The sequence below is a fragment of the Oncorhynchus clarkii genome, chromosome 5 (assembly GCF_045791955.1).
Source record: "Oncorhynchus clarkii lewisi isolate Uvic-CL-2024 chromosome 5, UVic_Ocla_1.0, whole genome shotgun sequence".
In the NCBI taxonomy this organism is placed as follows: Eukaryota; Metazoa; Chordata; class Actinopteri; order Salmoniformes; family Salmonidae; genus Oncorhynchus; species Oncorhynchus clarkii.
Genome location: NC_092151.1, coordinates 12,837,190 through 12,857,581, shown reverse-complemented (window position 1 = coordinate 12,857,581; position 20,392 = coordinate 12,837,190). Strand labels below are relative to the sequence as shown.

The 20,392-nt window shown below is 45.5% G+C and overlaps 1 protein-coding gene across 4 annotated transcripts in view; it reads right to left on the bottom strand.

The window, feature by feature from the left end:
• The window catches only part of LOC139408363 (DENN/MADD domain containing 1A), a 160,487-nt gene that overhangs the window by 56,427 nt on the left and 83,668 nt on the right, over positions 1-20,392 (bottom strand). For all 4 annotated transcript variants that reach the window (XM_071152147.1, XM_071152149.1, XM_071152148.1 and 1 more), the window contains exons 6-8: positions 9,389-9,458; positions 6,118-6,198; positions 422-475 (exon numbers count right to left, since the gene is read on the bottom strand). In XM_071152147.1, coding sequence (XP_071008248.1) covers positions 422-475; positions 6,118-6,198; positions 9,389-9,458 — 205 coding nt within the window. The remainder of the gene's footprint in view (positions 1-421; positions 476-6,117; positions 6,199-9,388; positions 9,459-20,392) is intronic.

Here is a 20,392-nt window from a genome sequence, read left to right as displayed (position 1 = left end):
CACAGACCTACAGTAAACCTAACCCTAACACACAGACCTATAGTAAACCTAACCCTAACACACAGACCTACAGTAAACCTAACCCTAACACACAGACCTACAGTAAACCTAACCCTAACACACAGACCTACAGTAAACCTAACCCTAACACACAGACCTACAGTAAACCTAACCCTAACACACAGACCTACAGTAAACCTAACCCTAACACACAGGCCTATATGAACAGGGTGCATTGGGGACGTGGGCAGAGTGGAGTAACATTAATGTGTTCTTTCATATCAGATGAGATTGAGTGATGTATTTTGGCATATCGTCAATTATTCCAAATGGATATTGTTAGTGGTGTGCTGCAAATGTCTTCCTAAACAGTGAACAATAAAGAACAGCACATTCAAGGGTGAAGGCCAAAGATACTCACGTTTTCAGGTATGCTGGGTAATTCCCTTGTGTCAGGCACAGTAAAGTAGGAATGCTAACGGGGACAAAGAAACACAGGGGGTAAAATTTGAGAGATTAAGGCATTTTAAGCCATCGCAGTTCATGAGAAAAGACAAACGCTAATAGGATTAGGCGTTAACGCTCAATAGTGTAAAGACATTCCATACACTGGAAAAACAGCCCTTTTCAACTTCCTGTTTCAACATGTTTTATTACATTTGATGTCTTATGAACACCTCCCTGTTCTCAATAACGGTAACCAGGGGATAGATGAAATAAAATACTATTTTATTCGTCACATGCTCCGTAAACAACAGGTGAGGACTAACAGTGAAATGCTTACTTACGGCCCCTTCCCAACAATGCAGAGAGAAAGAAAATACAGACATAAAACAAGTAATAATAGGTACAAATGAGTAACGATAACTTGACTATTTACATACAAGGGGTCCCAGTACCAAGTTGATGTGTAGTGGGACAAGATAATTGAGTTAGATACACTAAATACACAAACGTATGTGGAAACCCTTTCAAATTAGTGGATTCGGCTATTCAGCAACATGCATTGCTGACAGGTGTATAAAATCGAACACACAGCCATGCAATCTCCATAAACAAACATTGGCAGTAGAATGGCCTTACTAAAGAGTTCAGTGACTTTAAATGGTGGCACCGTTATTGGATGCCACCTTTCCAACAAGTAGGTTCATCAAGTTTCTGCCCTGCTAGAGCTGCCCCTGTCAAATGTATGTGCTGTTATTGTGAAGTGCAAACATCTAGGCGCAACAACGGCTCAGCCGCAAAGCGGTAGGCCACACAAGCTCACAGAACGGGACAGCCGAGTGCTGAAGTGCGTGTATCCTAGTTGCAACACTCACTACCGAGTTCCAAACTGCCTCTTGAAGCAACGTCAGCACAATAACTGTTCGTTGGGAGCTTCATGAAATGGGTTTCCTTGGCCGAGCAGCCGCACAAAAGCCTAAGATCACCATGCTCAATGCAAAGCACGCTTCATCATCTGGCAGTCCGACAGATGACTCTGGGTTTGGGGGATGCCAGGAGAGCGCTACCTGCCCCAATGCATAGTGCCAACTGTAAAGTTTGGTGGAGGAATAATGGTCAGGGGCTGTTTTTCATCGTTCGGGCTAGGCCCTTAGTTCCAGTGAAGGGAAATATTAACACTACAGCATACAATGACATTCTAGACGATTCCATGCTTACAACTTTGTGGCAATGCGCCTGTGCACAAAGCGAGGTCCATACTGAAATGGTGTGTAGAGATCGATTTGGAAGAACTTGACTGGCCTGCACAGAGCCCTGACCTGAACCCGATCCAACACTTTTGGGATGAATTGGAACGCTAGCTGCGAGCCAGGCCTAATCACCCAACATCAGTACCAGACCTCACTAATGCTCTTGTGGAAGCAAGACCCAGCAGCAATGTTGCAACATCTAGTGGAAAGCCTTCACAGAAGAGTGGAGGCTATTATAGCAGCAAAGGCATGACCAACTCTATATTAACGCCCATGATTTTGCAATGAGATGTTCGACAAGCAGGTGTCCACATACTTTTGGTCATGTAGTGTATGTACATATAACTAGGAATAAAGTGACAGATAGTAAACAGTAGCAGCAGCGTATGAGATTAGTCAAAAAAGTGAGCGCAAAAATGGGTCAATGCAGTTAGTACGAGTAACTATTTGGTTAACTATACAACTAACTATTTAGCAGTCTTATGGTTTGGGGATAGAAGCTGTTCAGGGTCCTGTTGGTTCCAGACATGGTGCACCGGTAGCGCTTGCCGTGTGGTAGCAGAGAGAACAGTTTATGACTTGGGCGGCTAGAGTCTTTGACAATTTTAGGGCCTTCTTCTGACACTGCCTGGTATAGAGGTCCTGGATGGCAGGAAGCTCGGCCTCAGTGATGTACAGGGCCGGACGCACCACCTGTAAGGCACTACACCCTGTAGCGCATTTGGGTCAGACGTTAACAGTTGCCATACCAAGCGGTGATGCAGCCAGTCAAGATGCTCTCAATGGTGCAGCTGTAGAACCTTTTGAGTATCCGAGGCCCATGACAAATCTTTTTAGCCTCCTGAGGGGAAGAGGTGTTCTCGTGCCCTCTTCACAACTGTGTTGGTATGTTTGGACCACGATAGATACTAAGTGATGTGGACACTGTGGTTTCTTGAAGCTCTGGACCCGCTTCACTTCAGCTCCGTTAATGTGAATGGGGGTATGCTCGGCCATCCGTTTCCTAATGTCCATGATCAGCTCCTTTGTCTTGCTGACATTGAGGCACAGGTTGTTGTCCTGGCACCACACTGCCAGGTCTCTGACCTCCTCCCTTTAGGCTGTCTCATCGTCGTCAGTGATCAGGCCTACCATGCAATTGCCATGCAATTGTTGGTGAACATGGAGGCCAGGAGGGGACTAAGCACACACCCCTGAGGGCCCCCATGTTCAGGGTAAGCGTGGCAGATGTGTTGTTGCCTACCCTCACACCACCTGGGGGCGGCCCGTCAGGAAGTCCAGGATCCAGTTGCAGAGGGAAGTGTTCGGTCCCAGGGTCCTTAGCTATGTGATGAGCTTGGAGGGCACTATGATGTTGAACGCTAAGCTGTAGTCAATGAACAGCATTCTCACATAGGTGTTCCTTCTGTCTAGGTGGGAAAGGGCAGTGTGAAGTGCAATAGAGACTGCGCCATCTGTGGATCTGTTGGAGCGGTATGCGAATTGGAGTGGGTCCAGGGTGCCTGGTATGATGGTCATTTAGACAGGTTACTTTCTAGGGCACAGGGACTATGGTGGTCTGTTTGAAACATGTAGGTATTAAAGACAAGGTCAGGGAGAGGTCGAAAAAGTGAAGAAACTTGCGTCCTGGTACTCCGTCTGGCCCTCCGGATTGTGAATGTTAACCTGTTAAAAGGTCTTACTCACATCGGTTATGGAGTGCATGATGACACAGTCATCCGGAACAGCTGGTGCTCTCACTTATGGTTCAGTGTTGCTTGCCTCGAAGCGAGCATAGAAGGGATTTAGCTCGTCTGGTAGGCATGAATCACTGAGCAGCTCACTGTTGGGTTTGCCTTTGTAATCCTTGATGGTTTGCAAGCCCTGACACATCAGATGAGCGCCAGAGTCGGTTTAGTAGGATTCAATGTTAGTCATGTATTGTCGCTTTGCAGGGTAAGGATAGTGAGGTGGGTCTGACAGATATCTCATGGAGAAGGTGTCTGAAGACTGACGGTATGATAATAAACTCAGCTCCTTTGCTGGGAGTGGGGAAAGACTAGCGAAGAAAGTGATGCACTCACTACTTCCTCTATATCCCTGCGTCTGACGCCAAGATCACTCTGACAGAACCGTCTCCTCTATTTTGTTGGGTGTAAACTCTGTCTCACTCCATTGCACGTGAAACGCTTTGAGTAGGCACCCTAACATGGAGCTCTGAGGGATTCCTAAAAATCTTTCAAATGGAACGGCCTGTGTTGTAACCCATCATGCAGGACAGCTGAGGGATAAGCCTTTGAGGGTCGGGGAAATGGTGCCCCACTCGGCAGGGGTGGCAGCCTTGGTGCTCCCCCCATTGAACCCACAACTGACCGAAAACAGTCGGCAAAAATCAAAGCATCATCTATGAAGGATAATAACTGCAACCTACAGTTGAAGTCAGAAGTTTACATACACTTAGGTTGGAGTCATTAAAACTTGTTTTTCAACCACTCCACAAATGTATTGTTAACAAACTACAGTTTTGGCAAGTCGGTTAGGATATCTACTTTGTGCATGACACAAGTCATTTTTCCAACAATTGTTTACAGACAGATTATTTCACTTATAATTCACTGTATCACAATTCCAGTGGGTGAGAAATGTACATACACTAAGTTGACTGTGCCTTTAAACAGCTTGGACAATTCCAGAAAATGATGTCATGGCTTTAGAAGCTTCTGATAGGCTAATTAACATCATGTGAGTCAATTGGAGGTGTCCTTGTGGATGTATTTCAAGGCCTACCTTCAAACTCAGTGCCTCTTTGCTTGACATGATGGGAAAATCTAAAGAAATCAGCCAAGACCTCAGGAAAAAAATTGTAGACCTCCACAAGTCTGGTTCATCCTTGGGAGAAATTTCCAAACGCCTGAAGGTACCACGTTCATCTCTACAAACAATAGTAGACAAGTATAAACACCATGGGACCAAGCAGCCGTCATACCACTCAGAAAGGAGACACGTTCTGTCTCCTAGAGATGAACATATTTTGGTGCGAAAAGTGTAAATCAATCCCAGAACAGCAAAGGACCTTGTGAAGATGCTGGAGGAAACAGGTACAAAAGTATCTATATCCACAGTAAAACGAGTCCTATATCGACATAACCTGAAAGGCCGCTCAGCAAGGAAGAAGCCACTGCTCCAAAACTGCCATAAAAAAGCCAGACTACAGTTTGCAATTGCACAAATCATACTTTTTGGAGAAATGTCCTCTGGTCTGATGAAACAAAAATAGAACTGTTTGGCCATAATGACCATTGTTATGTTTGGAGGAAAAAGGCTTGCAAGCCGAAGAACACCATCCCAACCGTGACGCACAGGGGTGGCAGCATCATGTTGCGGGAATGCTTTGCTGCAGGAGGGACTGGTGCACTTCACAAAATAGATGGCATCATGAGGATTGAAAATTATGTGGATATATTGAAGTAACATCTCAAGACATCAGTCAGGAAGTTAAAGCTTGGTCGCAAAGTCAAGGTATTCGAGTGGCCATCACAAAGCCCTGACCTCAATCCCATAGAATATTTGTGGGCAGAACTGAAAAAGCGTGTGCGAGCAAGGAGGCCTACAAACCTGATTCAGTTACACCAGCTCTGTCAGGAGGAATGGGCCAAAATTCCCCCAACTTATTGTGGGAAGCTTGTGGAAGGCTACCCGAAATGTTTGACCAAGTTAAACATTTTAAAGCCAATGCTACCAAATTCAAATTGAGTGTATGTAAACTTCTGACCCACTGGGAAAATAATTCGCTCTACTATTATTCTGACATTTCACATTTAAAAAAAAAAAAGTGGTGGTCCTAGCTGACCTAAAACAGGGAATTTTTACTTGGATTAAATGTCAGGAACAGTGAAAAATTTAGTTTAAATGTATTTGGCTAAGGTGTATGTAAACTTCTGACTTCAACTGTATCTCAAAGCACCCACTATAAAGGATAAGGCTGTACTTCACTGACCCAATGGCCAGGAGATGGGATATATTGATGTATTCTGCAACAACAACAAAAAAACATACTATAGGTGTATATAATGTGTGATAAATGTAGATATCTAAAGGGGGTTTCAAGTGAATTCAAGTGCAAGAATGGTATTGCCTCAAGAGATACATTGTTTTTTGGCATTGTGACAAGTTAAGCAATGCTTTTGGGACATTGCCACAGCACTCAAAGTTCAAATAACTTGAACTTTCACCCACTGCCGCACCTGACCCTACGGCTCTTGGCACCTTGCTTGTATCATGTGAAGGGCCCTGAAGTGTGATGATGTTAGCTAATTCTGTAACCTTGCTAATGAGCCGTGAATTTTAAGCATAATGGACAACTAGTGATCGAAGATTTGAATGTGTTGCTCCTCTGATAAGGTGGCCAGCCATGAAGTCTACGGGGAGTTGGTCAAAGTCTTACCACGCTAAGATGGACTGGCACTCCGGGATCAGGGATGGGGAGTGTATGGAGTGACTCCAGCAGCTCTCGCCACTGACTCTCCTGAAATACACACACAAACAGACACGTACAATCTCACACGATGCCCCACAGGAACCCTATTATAAATAGCAACAGGAACAAAATGTTTATGCAAACAAAATAGCTGACAATATCCCCTCCTTATAATATTATGGCATCTCTGAGGAAATAACCAATCGCCTACAGACTTGAAAGCGCTCCCAGTACATTGTACTTTGACAACAAAACATATCTTAATCCTGTTAATGGCTGTCGATGCTACAGTATAATCTCTGTTCACTATCTCCCAGGTATAGGGCTGTGTCTGCTATCGCCCAGGTATAGGGCTGTGTCTGCTATCGCCCAGTTATAGGGCTGTGTCTGCTATCGCCCAGGTATAGGGCTGTGTCTGCTATCTCCCAGGTATGGGGCTGTGTCTGCTATCGCCCAGGTATAGGGCTGTGTCTGCTATCGCTCAGGTATAGGGCTGTGTCTGCTATCTCCCAGGTATAGGGCTGTGTCTGCTATCTCCCAGGTATAGGGCTGTGTCTGCTATCTCCCAGGTATAGGGTTGTGTCTGCTATCTCCCAGGTATAGGGTTGTGTCTGCTATCTCCCAGGTATAGGGCTGTGTCTGCTATCTCCCAAGTATAGGGCTGTGTCTGCTATCTCCCAAGTATGGGGCTGTGTCTGCTATCTCCCAGGTATGGGGCTGTGTCTGCCATCGCCCAGGTATGGGGCTGTGTCTGCCATCTCCCAGGTATGGGGCTGTGTCTGCCATCGCCCAGGTATGGGGCTGTGTCTGCCATCGCCCAGGTATGGGGCTGTGTCTGCCATCGCCCAGGTATGGGGCTGTGTCTGCCATCGCCCAGGTATGGGGCTGTGTCTGCCATCGCCCAGGTATGGGGCTGTGTCTGCCATCGCCCAGGTATGGGGCTGTGTCTGCCATCGCCCAGGTATGGAGCTGTGTCTGCCATCGCCCAGGTATGGGGCTGTGTCTGCCATCGCCCAGGTATGGGGCTGTGTCTGCCATCGCCCAGGTATGGGGCTGTGACTGCCATCGCCCAGGTATGGGGCTGTGTCTGCCATCGCCCAGGTATAGGGCTGTGTCTGCCATCGCCCAGGTATAGGGCTGTGTCTGCCATCTCCCAGGTATAGGGCTGTGTCTGCCATCTCCCAGGTATAGGGCTGTGTCTGCTATCTCCCAGGTATAGGGCTGTGTCTGCTATCTCCCAAGTATAGGGCTGTGTCTGCTATCTCCCAAGTATAGGGCTGTGTCTGCCATCGCCCAGGTATGGGGCTGTGTCTGCCATCGCCCAGGTATCGCCCAGGTATAGGGCTGTGTCTGCCATCTCCCAGGTATAGGGCTGTGTCTGCCATCTCCCAGGTATAGGGCTGTGTCTGCCATCTCCCAGGTATGGGGCTGTGTCTGCCATCGCCCAGGTATGGGGCTGTGACTGCCATCGCCCAGGTATGGGGCTGTGTCTGCCATCGCCCAGGTATAGGGCTGTGTCTGCCATCGCCCAGGTATAGGGCTGTGTCTGCCATCTCCCAGGTATAGGGCTGTGTCTGCCATCTCCCAGGTATAGGGCTGTGTCTGCTATCTCCCAGGTATAGGGCTGTGTCTGCTATCTCCCAAGTATAGGGCTGTGTCTGCTATCTCCCAAGTATAGGGCTGTGTCTGCCATCGCCCAGGTATGGGGCTGTGTCTGCCATCGCCCAGGTATCGCCCAGGTATAGGGCTGTGTCTGCCATCTCCCAGGTATAGGGCTGTGTCTGCCATCTCCCAGGTATAGGGCTGTGTCTGCCATCTCCCAGGTATAGGGCTGTGTCTGCTATCTCCCAGGTATAGGGCTGTGTCTGCTATCTCCCAGGTATAGGGCTGTGTCTGCTATCGCCCAGGTATAGGGCTGTGTCTGCTATCGCCCAGGTATGGGGCTGTGTCTGCTATCGCCCAGGTATGGGGCTGTGTCTGCTATCTCCCAGGTATGGGGCTGTGTCTGCTATCTCCCAGGTATGGGGCTGTGTCTGCTATCTCCCAGGTATAGGGCTGTGTCTGCTATCTCCCAGGTATAGGGCTGTGTCTGCTATCTCCCAGGTATGGGGCTGTGTCTGCTATCTCCCAGGTATGGGGCTGTGTCTGCTATCTCCCAGGTATGGGGCTGTGTCTGCTATCTCCCAGGTATGGGGCTGTGTCTGCTATCTCCCAGGTATGGGGCTGTGTCTGCTATCTCCTAGGTGTAGGGCTGTGTCTGCTCTCTCCCAGGTGTAGGGCTGTGTCTGCTATCTCCCAGGTGTAGGGCTGTGTCTGCTATCTCCCAGGTATAGGGCTGTGTCTGCTATCTCCCAGGTATAGGGCTGTGTCTGCTATCTCCCAGGTATATGGCTTTGTCTGACAACCATAAACAGCAAGAATGTAAAGCTGAGGCTTGAACAGATGTTTGCCAAAGTGCTCTGAATACATTACTTAAAATGTCTGAATGCCTGTCGATTAAGCTCAATTTGATTTGAATCCTATAATCATTATTTAAGTCTCTTTTGGACAATGTGCTTTTAAGTTGTTTGGTTTTCAGTATCACCTACGTGTGCAGAGAGAGTGATATGTTTGTTAATATTTTTTGTATTACACAGTCAGCAGAAAGAGTTGAAGGGAAAAGGAGAGGAGTTGAATGTCACACCTGACATCTATTTTCTATTGAGAGAAAAGGTGAGAAATAAGCTGTCCCCAGACAGAAAGAGAGAGAGGAAAGAGAGGGAGGGAGAGACAGTGAGTGAGTGGAGACAGTGAGTGAGTGGAGACAGTGAGTGAGTGAGTGAGTGAGTGAGTGAGTGAGTGAGTGAGTGAGTGAGTGAGTGAGAGTGATGTTTGTCAGTAGGATGGCAGCTCTGAAAGAGGGGACACCACTTTAATATTAGATGGGAGGGCTGTCACCCAAGACACTGGCAAAGAAAAAGATAAAGAAAGGTGACAGTCTTTCTACTGCAGTGGAATTCTCTTTCTGCCTCTACCTACTCTAATGAAGACCAAGCGCCGAAACACATTGGTTTTTACTTTTAACAATAAACAAGCTTTTGTATCAGGAGTTGCTAAATCTCCTCTATACCTACCTCAAATCAAATGTATTTTATTCTAGAAAGCCCTTTTTACATCATCAGTTGTGACCTAAGTAGATAACAAGGTTCACCCTAACTACAATGACCACTATTATTTTGATTTCATTGAGAATACTGACCTGGCCTTTGATTGTGTAGTCAGCGAGGATATTGAGCAGCTTGTAGAATACCTCAAACCAGGGCAGATAGCTGGAATCAAATAAATACAGAGAATTTAAGGGTAACAATCTCTATGAACTGATGTGTCTAATGCATTTTAAATGAATTTATAACAACTTCCTCACACATCATTATAGCGCTTATCTTTTGTCATTGGTAAATAAAATGTTTCCTATCATCATTGTTTGGTTATATTTCACTTATTGTCATCCCTTGTACATCTCCCTGGTCCCATCCCACACCATGGAAAGAAATGTGAACAATAGGGGAAATAGCTGTCATCAAGACAGTTATATCTAAGCCTGAAAGAGAAGGGAGGGAGGACCGAACAGTGGTGTGTTCTCTCCTCTCCAGTGGTTCTTCTTCACTGTCTGGTTCTCACTCACTGAGTCATTCATCTGACAGCAGCTGTGCGCGTGCGCGTGCGTAGAGAAACAACATCCAAGAAGGAGCTGCACTACAGGATATAGACCTCCACCAGAGGACAAGCAGCAGCTACGCAAGGAGAGACTCAATACCTGAAAGGTCCAACCACCACACACCCCTGCCCAAACTGCACCAAAATATGTGGCTCTACAGCCATCTGAAGACCCACAAATAGAAGACCCATGGAGGATAATCATACTCTTACTCGAGTGATCACTGATGATGTGTGTGTGTGTGTGTGTGTGTGTGTGTGTGTGTGTGTGTGTGTGTGTGTGGCCAGCAATAAGCATTCAGTGAGTATCCTTTAGGAGACAGGCTCGTCCAGAATACAGAACAGGTGCCGTACTCTCCATCTCCACCTGTGGCCCTGAGGGTGACCGAGTAAAAGAGAGAAAGAAGAGAGGTATAGGGGTTAGAGAGGGGAGTGTGTAGGTGAAGAGGAAAGAGAGAAGAGGAAGAGAGAAGGGGAAGAGGGAAAAAGGGGAAGGAGGTAGCCAAAGGTAAACGAAAGATGTCTGATAGAGGGAGAGAGATGGATGCTGGCTTCTATCTCTCTTTCTCTCTGCCACACGTCCTGGTCCTCCGAGCGACGTCATCGAAAAGTCCTCAGCCCTAATTAGAATGTCTCGACAAGAGACACACCATCGGCTGAGGCTTGTTGCTTCGCCGAGTGAGACCGGGACGGGCTTGGCGGCACGCTGAAATGTCACAGTTCCCTCATTACGGAGACAGGTTTAACGGTCGCTGCCAGCAACGGTAATTTGACTGGGCTCGTTTTTATTTACATTCGGAGCGACTGGCGAGGTGGCTGATTGCGAGGCTACACCTCCTCCTCGCCTTTAATTGCGACCGGCAGTCGGCCGTGAATGTGCCCGCCAAGAAGGGCTCTCTCCAGCGGCGGACTTGCTCATTACCGTAGCGGACATTGCCACAAGCTTCCCCAACCCTCCCCTCTCCCACCACCCACCGTTCCCCTCCCCTCGCTCCAGATCCCACCGCCTACACCAACTGTCTCCCTGACGACTTTGTACTTAATCCCCCTTTGGCCTTCATCCAGGTCGTATTCAAAGATTATATTTCTGTATTTAAATTCTATGAAAAGAGTGCAACTTTGGATTTTATCAATACAGAAAACAGCAGAGAATAAATTAGTTTTGCCCATCTAGCAGTGCAGATCCGCTCATCTTAAGTTTGAGATGGCTTTAAAACTACAACAACACTTTTGCTCTTTTCATGCTCTGCCAGTATGGATATACTGTGGTACCTGTCTTGGTATCGATTACCAGTAGTTTTGACCGCTAAAAGCTGGAGAAGACCTGGGCAACATTAAGTGTATCAGAGTTTATTGGCATAAAAGCAACCAAGCAGAAAAGCCTCTAAACTAATTTGATAAACCAGACTGTTGGTTCACCCACAATTTAAAAACAAATACTAAATCTGAGATTATTGTGGGGGCTGTTTGAGAAGGTTTGAATCCTAAGCAACCTGCCTACAAACAGTTTGAAGTACAATATCAACAGAGCTCCTGTAGTAGGTCAAAGATGTGTGCTGGAAAACCTTGGTAAAGCATGGGTGGAATAGGCATTTCCTTTCTTTTTTGACTTCATACTTTCCACTTAAAACATCATTTTTTGTTTTTAATAGCATTAAGGCCTTATCAAATACATCATTATTATAAACAACAACAGGGTGGCTTTACTGGAAAACCCACTTGGAAATTAAATTGCAAAAAATTCCTAAATGACCTAGCAGGTGTCAGTTGCATTCTATGTAGTTATAATCAAGTCTGTGTGACTCATTAGCTCTGGGGAGGATCAGATCTCAAGCAGATCCCAAGAGAGATTACTCATCACGGCAAACCACCTCCGCTACACAGAGGCTTTCAACAAGTCAGAAAAGTTGGAACTCTTGAAGTTTCTACGGCTACAGTAGCCTTTCCTGTTGCCTCCCTCCCTCTCTCCCTCCCAGCCTCCCTCCCTCCCTCCCTCAGTCCCATGCAGAGCTGTGAGCAGTATCTAGCTGGCGCAGCCAAGGCGTGATGCGATATGTTACCCAAGTCTACGTGTCTCACTCCCCTCCCAACCCCCCCCCTGTCTGTGGGCATGTGTCTGTCTGGGGAAAAGGCCTGGTTCGATCTTCTCACGGCAAGCCAAAGCCACACGGAATACACATACTTTTCTCCCCAGTGGCTTTAACCCTGGTTCCCGACCAGCTTTTGAATCTGTTTATAGAAGTGTGGGAGAGGTGTTTTTTTTTATACAAAGCTGTAAGGTGCTCTGGTCGGGTCTATTTGTAATAAAAATAAATAAAAAGATACACTAAAATATGCCATGCATTTTTTAATTGAGTGAAAAAAGGGGGAGGATTTTAGTATGGAGGATACGAGGTAAGTATGTGACCTGCATGCACAGCAGCAACCGATTCTGTTATGGGTGCAGAGTTTATGTACCAGGGGCCGCTCGCGGGTTCTTTAGTATTCTGCATTTCATTAGCCCAGATGAGCGCTCAACATCCTTGACTCTGCGAGCGGGATCAGTGTTGGGAGCTAGGATTATTCCAAGCTCTACACCCTCCTCCGCTCCATCTCTCCCTTTCCTCCCCTCCACCCCTCCCGACCTCAGCTACTGCCTCTTAATGAGGCCTGGCCATGAATCCATTACTCATTAATGTGTCAGAGAGCATCAACAATGGCCCATGATAGAAATGCAGAGGGGTTATGATAGGTTTGGCCAATGATCACTGGAATGCAAAAAGCAGCGGTGGTGGAGTAGCATGATATAAGGAATCAAATCCTAATGTGCAGCCGGGTATCAGTTTAAACGTGTCACATTGTGACGCATTTGCAAAAAGATACGTATGACAATGAGCATCAATGAGCTTTGCAGCCAACCGCTGCTAGGTTGTTCGTTCAAGTCTGTTCGAGGCGCAAACATAAAACTGTATTAATTAAAGTAATCTTGGTTGTGATTTTGACGTTATTTGTTGTCCTTTTGGGGGCCTACATTTACTTTTATGTGGAAGGCTAGGTAGCTACATAAGGAAAAAAGTGGATGGATGGATGCTAGATTTGAATCCTAAGGGGTCGAATGACTCTTGAGGATGAAGCTTTCCTCTTATTAAAGAAACAGTCATGTCGGCAGATTTGTGTCTAATTAGCATGCCAATAGACGGTAAATAGAATAAAGTAATGTTTTTCTCTTCCCGATGACACTGCGGAGGTGTATGTGTAATGCGCTGTATAAGATCATATAACATGGTTCTGAAGCCATTTTAACTGCCTTTAACAAAGTCAATTTATTGCATAGAAATATCAGTTTATATTTCAATAATTACACACCACAGCTGATGAAAACACAGCGAGAGTAGATTTAATAAAACCACTTGCTTACTTTGTAGAGACTGCTTTGTAGATAGTGAAGGTCAACAGCACTATGCCACAGTAGACCAAACGGCATACGCCACAGACAAAACACTCCGTGTGTTTCAATTCAGTGCTTTTGTTGATAGTCTACAGGATAAAGATGGCAGAGACACTTAACATTTTCAACCCAAAACCTGAATGACCTCTTGATTAAATAATAACGTAACCCACCAGGGTTAAATAATAACGTAACCCACCAGGGTTAAATAATAACGTAACCCACCAGGGTTGAATAATAACGTAACCCACCAGGGTTAAATAATAACGTAACCCACCAGGGTTAAATAATAACGTAACCCACCAGGGTTGAATAATAACGTAACCCACCAGGGTTAAATAATAACGTAACCCACCAGGGTTAAATAATAACGTAACCCACCAGGGTTAAATAATAACGTAACCCACCAGGGTTAAAAAATAACGTAACCCATCAGGGTTAAAAAATAACGTAACCCACCAGGGTTAAAAAATAACGTAACCCACCAGGCTCCAAAAAAAACTGTAAAAATCCATTAAGATTTATTTTTAATATAATTTGATTAGCTGCTATTAGCTTCCTTTTTCTCCAAAGGTCCGTTTTTCATTTGCCTAGCCAGATTTGGAGAAACATCTGTTTCGCTAAGCTTTATGGGTGACTGTGTTAAAGAATGCCATGCGAGGGAAGCTAAAGTGCTGCTGGAAGTTAATTGACTCATTTGAACTGGGGCATCTGCTCGTCGTTTGTTAGCCGCAGACGTTTTTGTGTTCCCTAGGCATAAGGACACATGGCTGACGAAGGATTAAATGGGGGAAAGTATCACACGTACCCAGAAAGCATATACCCCTTCATAAGATCGCTGAGCAGTTGTCTTGGGATTATGGTGCTGGGTGAAGACTTGTATTGACAGCTCGTAGTCAATGGTAAGATGGAGAAGAATGTTAAGCATTACTTCTGTGATATTTTACATCAGGGGATATTAAATAATATTGAATTGAACTCCAATGACTTGAGAGGTCAAGGAAGAGGTGGAAGAAGACATGGAGGAAGAAATTAAGTCAAGAGTCAAGGTCCAAGAGAGGGAGCAGTTGTGACAGCGGTTTGCCTGCATGGTGACATCTCTATCATGCTCTCAGAGTCCTCCGCATCTATATTCTGGACAGGGCTTTCTTATAATAACCACACAATGTCCCAGGGCTTTCTTATAATAACCACACAATGTCCCAGGACTTTCTTATAAAAACCACACAATGTCCCAGGGCTTTCTTATAAAAACCACACAATGTCCCAGGGCTTTCTTATAATAACCACACAATGTCCCAGGGCTTTCTTATAAAAACCACACAATGTCCCAGGACTTTCTTATAATAACCACACAATGTCCCAGGGCTTTCTTATAAAAACCACACAATGTCCCAGGGCTTTCTTATAATAACCACACAATGTCCCAGGGCTTTCTTATAATAACCACACAATGTCCCAGGGCAATCTTATAATAACTACACAATGTCCCAGGGCTTTCTTATAATAACCACACAATGTCCCAGGACAATCTTATAATAACCACACAATGTCCCAGGGCTTTCTTATAATAACCACACAATGTCCCAGGGCAATCTTATAATAACCACACAATGTCCCAGGGCTTTCTTATAATAACCACACAATGTCCCAGGCCTTTCTTATAATAACTACACAATGTCACAGGGCTTTCTTATAATAACCACACAATGTCCCATGGCTTTCTTATAATAACCACACAATGTCCCAGGGCTTTCTTATAATAACCACACAATGTCCCAGGGCTTTCTTATAATAACCACACAATGTCCCAGGACTTTCTTATAAAAACCACACAATGTCCCAGGGCTTTCTTATAAAAACCACACAATGTCCCAGGGCTTTCTTATAATAACCACACAATGTCCCAGGGCTTTCTTATAAAAACCACACAATGTCCCAGGACTTTCTTATAATAACCACACAATGTCCCAGGGCTTTCTTATAAAAACCACACAATGTCCCAGGGCTTTCTTATAATAACCACACAATGTCCCAGGGCTTTCTTATAATAACCACACAATGTCCCAGGGCAATCTTATAATAACTACACAATGTCCCAGGGCTTTCTTATAATAACCACACAATGTCCCAGGACAATCTTATAATAACCACACAATGTCCCAGGGCTTTCTTATAATAACCACACAATGTCCCAGGGCAATCTTATAATAACCACACAATGTCCCAGGGCTTTCTTATAATAACCACACAATGTCCCAGGCCTTTCTTATAATAACTACACAATGTCACAGGGCTTTCTTATAATAACCACACAATGTTCCATGGCTTTCTTATAATAACCACACAATGTCCCAGGGCTTTCTTATAATAACCACACAATGTCCCAGGGCTTTCTTATAATAACCACACAATGTCCCAGGGCTTTCTTATAATAACCACACAATGTCCCATGGCTTTCTTATAATAACCACACAATGTCCCATGGCTTTCTTATAATAACCACACAATGTCCCAGGGCTTTCTTATAATAACCACACAATGTCCCAGGGCTTTCTTATAATAACCACACAATGTCATAGGGCCATTGGCCAGTGGGAAGACAAACTGTAGAGCACATATTTACAATTTCCCTGTAGTCTGAATAAAACTGAAAGTGCATTGGCGCCAACACGGTACAATGTGGTATGCCAGGTGTGTATATGGCAATTCTTGTGCATATTCGCACACACACACCTGCACACTCACAAATACTCTCTGCAGTGCACACACAGATACACACTTCCCCAACACACACCCCACTCCCCTGTAAACACACTCACACATGCGATATAACAGCCATCTACTGTCCCCCCTCCGCGGCAGACACCACTCCTGAGCCCCTTAAAAACAAAACTTTCGGCAGAGAGACCAGGCCCGTTAAAACTTTACGAGCCCGACGCCCTCGTGCAATAGGCAGGCCGTGGCGGCACTCCTGCTGCACCAACGATTTATGACGTACCGCCAGTGCCTGTTTCGTTTGTAACCAAACACTTATTCTATTTCCTTGCCGCCAGCCCCTCAGAAGTTTTGACGGAGCCTTGTTTCGCAGGGTCAGGGGTTAAACAAAGGCGGATGAGTGACTCGAAAGGCTTGTGTAAAAACAGCCGGAAGGAGAAGTGGGCCCCCAGGGGACCTAAGGCCGCTACACACTTTACGTAGAGCGCAGCGACGGACCATCGGTTTCTAAGTAGTTCTATTTAATCTTGTGTGACTCGGATTTTGGAACGGACCATATACGACGCTCCGTCGCTCTGTTTACGTAGGGCCCTTTATACCAGGAGGGCTTCTTAAAGAAGGTGTTGGGGAGCAGCGGAAACGGGGGCCGATTAGAGGGCCAGTAAAAAGAAAGGAGTGTGAAACAACCCACTGAATTTCATTTGGCTGTATCTTAGTGGCAGGATGCCCGTCAGCCGGGCTCCGCGTACTCAGCTACTTCTATCACACACAAGCTGACTTGGCTAAATGTTGATGGTGCCTGGCTACCTGGAACGCAACATGTTTCCGACATGACGACTGCTTCCATGAAACCCAATCCTCAGAGCTAAGTGGACCGTCAGTTGTAGCGTTTACATCTTGCACTGTGATGGGACCTGACATATTATAGTAGCTAGCCATATTCAAATCATATATCATACAATCCTTCCATACCATGGACCGTTTTAACAGGAAGTGAATTTGAAACAGGAGGTTTCCCTGGCATTGGGCCTTGTTTGACATTTGGGTGACTGTTAAATATATTTATTACTCATTAGCTAACCACAACTGCAAGTAAGGCAAGCTGTACATGACCAGTCATGCAATTTTAGGCTTGCCAGGAATTCACTGTCTAAACCATGTGGTCGAACTAGTCCATGTGGTTCAATCTCAATCCCATTACAAGGGAGATAATGAAATGGCAGCCTTGCACTCTGAAAAGCGTACCATCGATTGCTATGACATATTTGTTAAGTAAATAAATATTTGTTACGTAAAGCAAAGATAAGTAGCATTTACAGTTAGCCTAACATCCCGGGATAACACCCTACTTGATAGTTTCAGATATACCTTGAATTAGCGACACACTGCCTTGGTAATCATCCAGCAATCTAACATCCCCTTCTCTAATCTCGGACACAAATCGTAAGGTTTAGCTTCAGAGTCGAGATGTGGGAGTGAGGTTGGAAGCAGGGGAAGTAGGTGAGCGGGAGGGGTGGGGGGCAAGTAGGACATAAATACGTCAACAAACGTTTTAATTGGCTGGGAGTGAATGACTCCTGTGTATTTCCCTGGATGGCCCTTCCACTCTGCCTTTATGGCCCCTCCTCCCAGCCTGTAAAGGGCAAGGGAAGTTATTGAGCCAGATCTGCTGCTGCTGCTGCTGCTACACACACACACACACAGACAGACAGACACACACACACACACACACACAGCGAGAGACAGACACACACACACACACACACACACAGGGATCAGTGATATGGCGACAGAAGTGGTCCTTCATCAATACATAATAATCAATACACCAGGCCTCTATAGACATTTGTGTTACATTGTGTTAATAACTTCCATTGATGAACTTCCGGCGCCGACAGAGATGGCCGCCTCGATTCGCGTTCCTAGGAAACTATGCAGTATTTTGATTTTTTACATGTTATTTCTTACATTGGTACCCCAGGTAATCTTAGGTTTCATTACATACAGCAAGGAACTACTGGATATAACAGCAACGTCAACTCATCATCATTACGACCAGGAATACAACTTTCCCGAAGCGGATCCTGTGATTTGTCCACCACCCAGGACAATGGATCGGATCCCAGCCGGTGAACCAAAACAACGTCGCTATAAAAAGGGGCAGACGAAGCGGTCTTCTGGTCAGGCTCCAGAGACGGGCACATCGCTCACCGCTCCCTAGCATACTACTCGCCAATGTCCAGTCTCTTGACAACAAGGTTGATGAAATCAGAGCAAGGGTAGCATTCCAGAGAGACATAAGAGACTGTAACGTTCTTTGCTTCACGGAAACATGGCTCACTCGAGACACGCTATCAGAGTCAGTACAGCCAGCTGGTTTCTTCACTCATCGCACCGACAGAAACAAGCATCTTTCTGGTAAGAAGAGGGGGGGGTATGCCTTATGATTAACGAGACATGGTGTGATCATAAGAACATACAGGAACTCAAGTCCTTCTGTTCACCTGACTTACAATTACTCACAATCAAATGTCGATTGCATTATCTACCAAACTAATTCTCTTCGATTATAATCACAGCCGTATATATTCCCCCCCCAAGCAGACACATCGACGGCCCTGAACGAACTTTATTTGACTCTATGTAAACTGGAAACCACATATCCTGAGGCTGCATTCATTGTAGCTGGGGATTTTAACAAGGCTAAGCATATTGATTGCTACCAGAGCTGGTAAAACCCTGGATCATTGTTATTCTAACTTCCGCAACGCATATAAGGCCCTCCCCCGCCCTCCTTTTGGAAAAGGTGACCACGACTCCATTTTGTTGCTCCCAGCCTATAGACAGAGACTAAAACAGGAAGCTCCCGCGCTTAGGTCTGTTCAACGCTGGTCCGACCAATCTGATTCCACGCTTCAAGATTGCTTCGATCACGTGGATTGGGATACGTTCCGCATTGCGTAAAACAACAACATTGACGAATACGCTGATTCGGTGAGCGAGTTCATTAGCAAGTGCATCAGCGATGTCATACCCACAGCTACTATTAAAACATTCCGAAACCAGAAACCGTGGATTGATGGCAGCATTCGCGCGACACTGAAAGCGCAAACCACTGCTTTTAACCAGGGCAAGGTGACCGGAAACATGACCGAATACAAACAGTGTAGCTATTCCCTCCGCAAGGCAATCAAACAAGCTAAGCGTCAGTATAGAGACAAAGTAAGAGTCGCAATTCAACGGCTCAGACACAAGAGGTATGTGACCTCACACTCAACGTCAACAAAACAAAGGAGATGATCGTGGACTTCAGGAAACAGCCGAGGGAGCACCCCCCTATCCACATTGATGGGACAGTAGTGGAGAGGGTAGTAAGTTAAGTTCTTCGGTGTACACATCATGGACAAACTGAATTGGTCCACCCACACAGACAGCGCTGTGAAGAAGGCGCAGCAGCGCCTCTTCAACCTCAGGAGGCTGAAGAAATTCGGCTTGTCACCAAAAGCACTCACAAACTTATACAGATGCACAATCGAGAGCATCCTGTCGGGCTGTATCACCGCCTGGTATGGCAACTGCTCCGCCCACAACCGTAAGGCTCTCTAGAGGGTCGTGAGGTCTGCACAACGCATCACCGGGAGCAAACTACTGCCCTCCAGGACACCTACACCACCCTATGTCACAGGAAGGCCATAAAGATCATCAAGGACAACAACCACCCGAGCCACTGCCTGTACACCTCGCTATCATCCAGAATGTGAGGTCAGTACAGGTGCATCAAAGCAGGGACCGAGAAACTGAAAAACAGCTTCTATCTCAAGGCCATCAGACTGTTAAACAGCCATCACTAACATTGAATGGCTGCTGCCAACATACTGACTCAACTCCAGCCACTTTAATAATGGAAAAATTGTTGTAAAAATGTATCACTAGCCACTTTAAACAATGCCACTTAATATAATGTTTACATACCCTACATTACTCATCTCATATGTATATACTGTACCCTATACCATCTACTGCATCTTGCCATCTTTATGTAATACATGTATCACTAGCCACTTTAAACAATGCCACTTTTATGTTTACATACCCTACATTACTCATCTCATATGTATATACTGTACTCTATACCATCTACTGCATCTTGCCTATGCCATTCTGTACCATCACTCATTCATATATTTTTATGTACATATTCTTCATCCCTTTACACTTGTGTGTATACGGTAGTTGTTGTGGAATTGTTAGGTTAGATTACTCGTTGGTTATTACTGCATTGTCGGAACTAGAAGCACAAGCATTTTGCTACACTCACATTAACATCTACTAACCATGTGTATGTGACAAATAAAATATGATTTGATTTTCTACCCTAGACCTATAGCATTCAACAGTGTG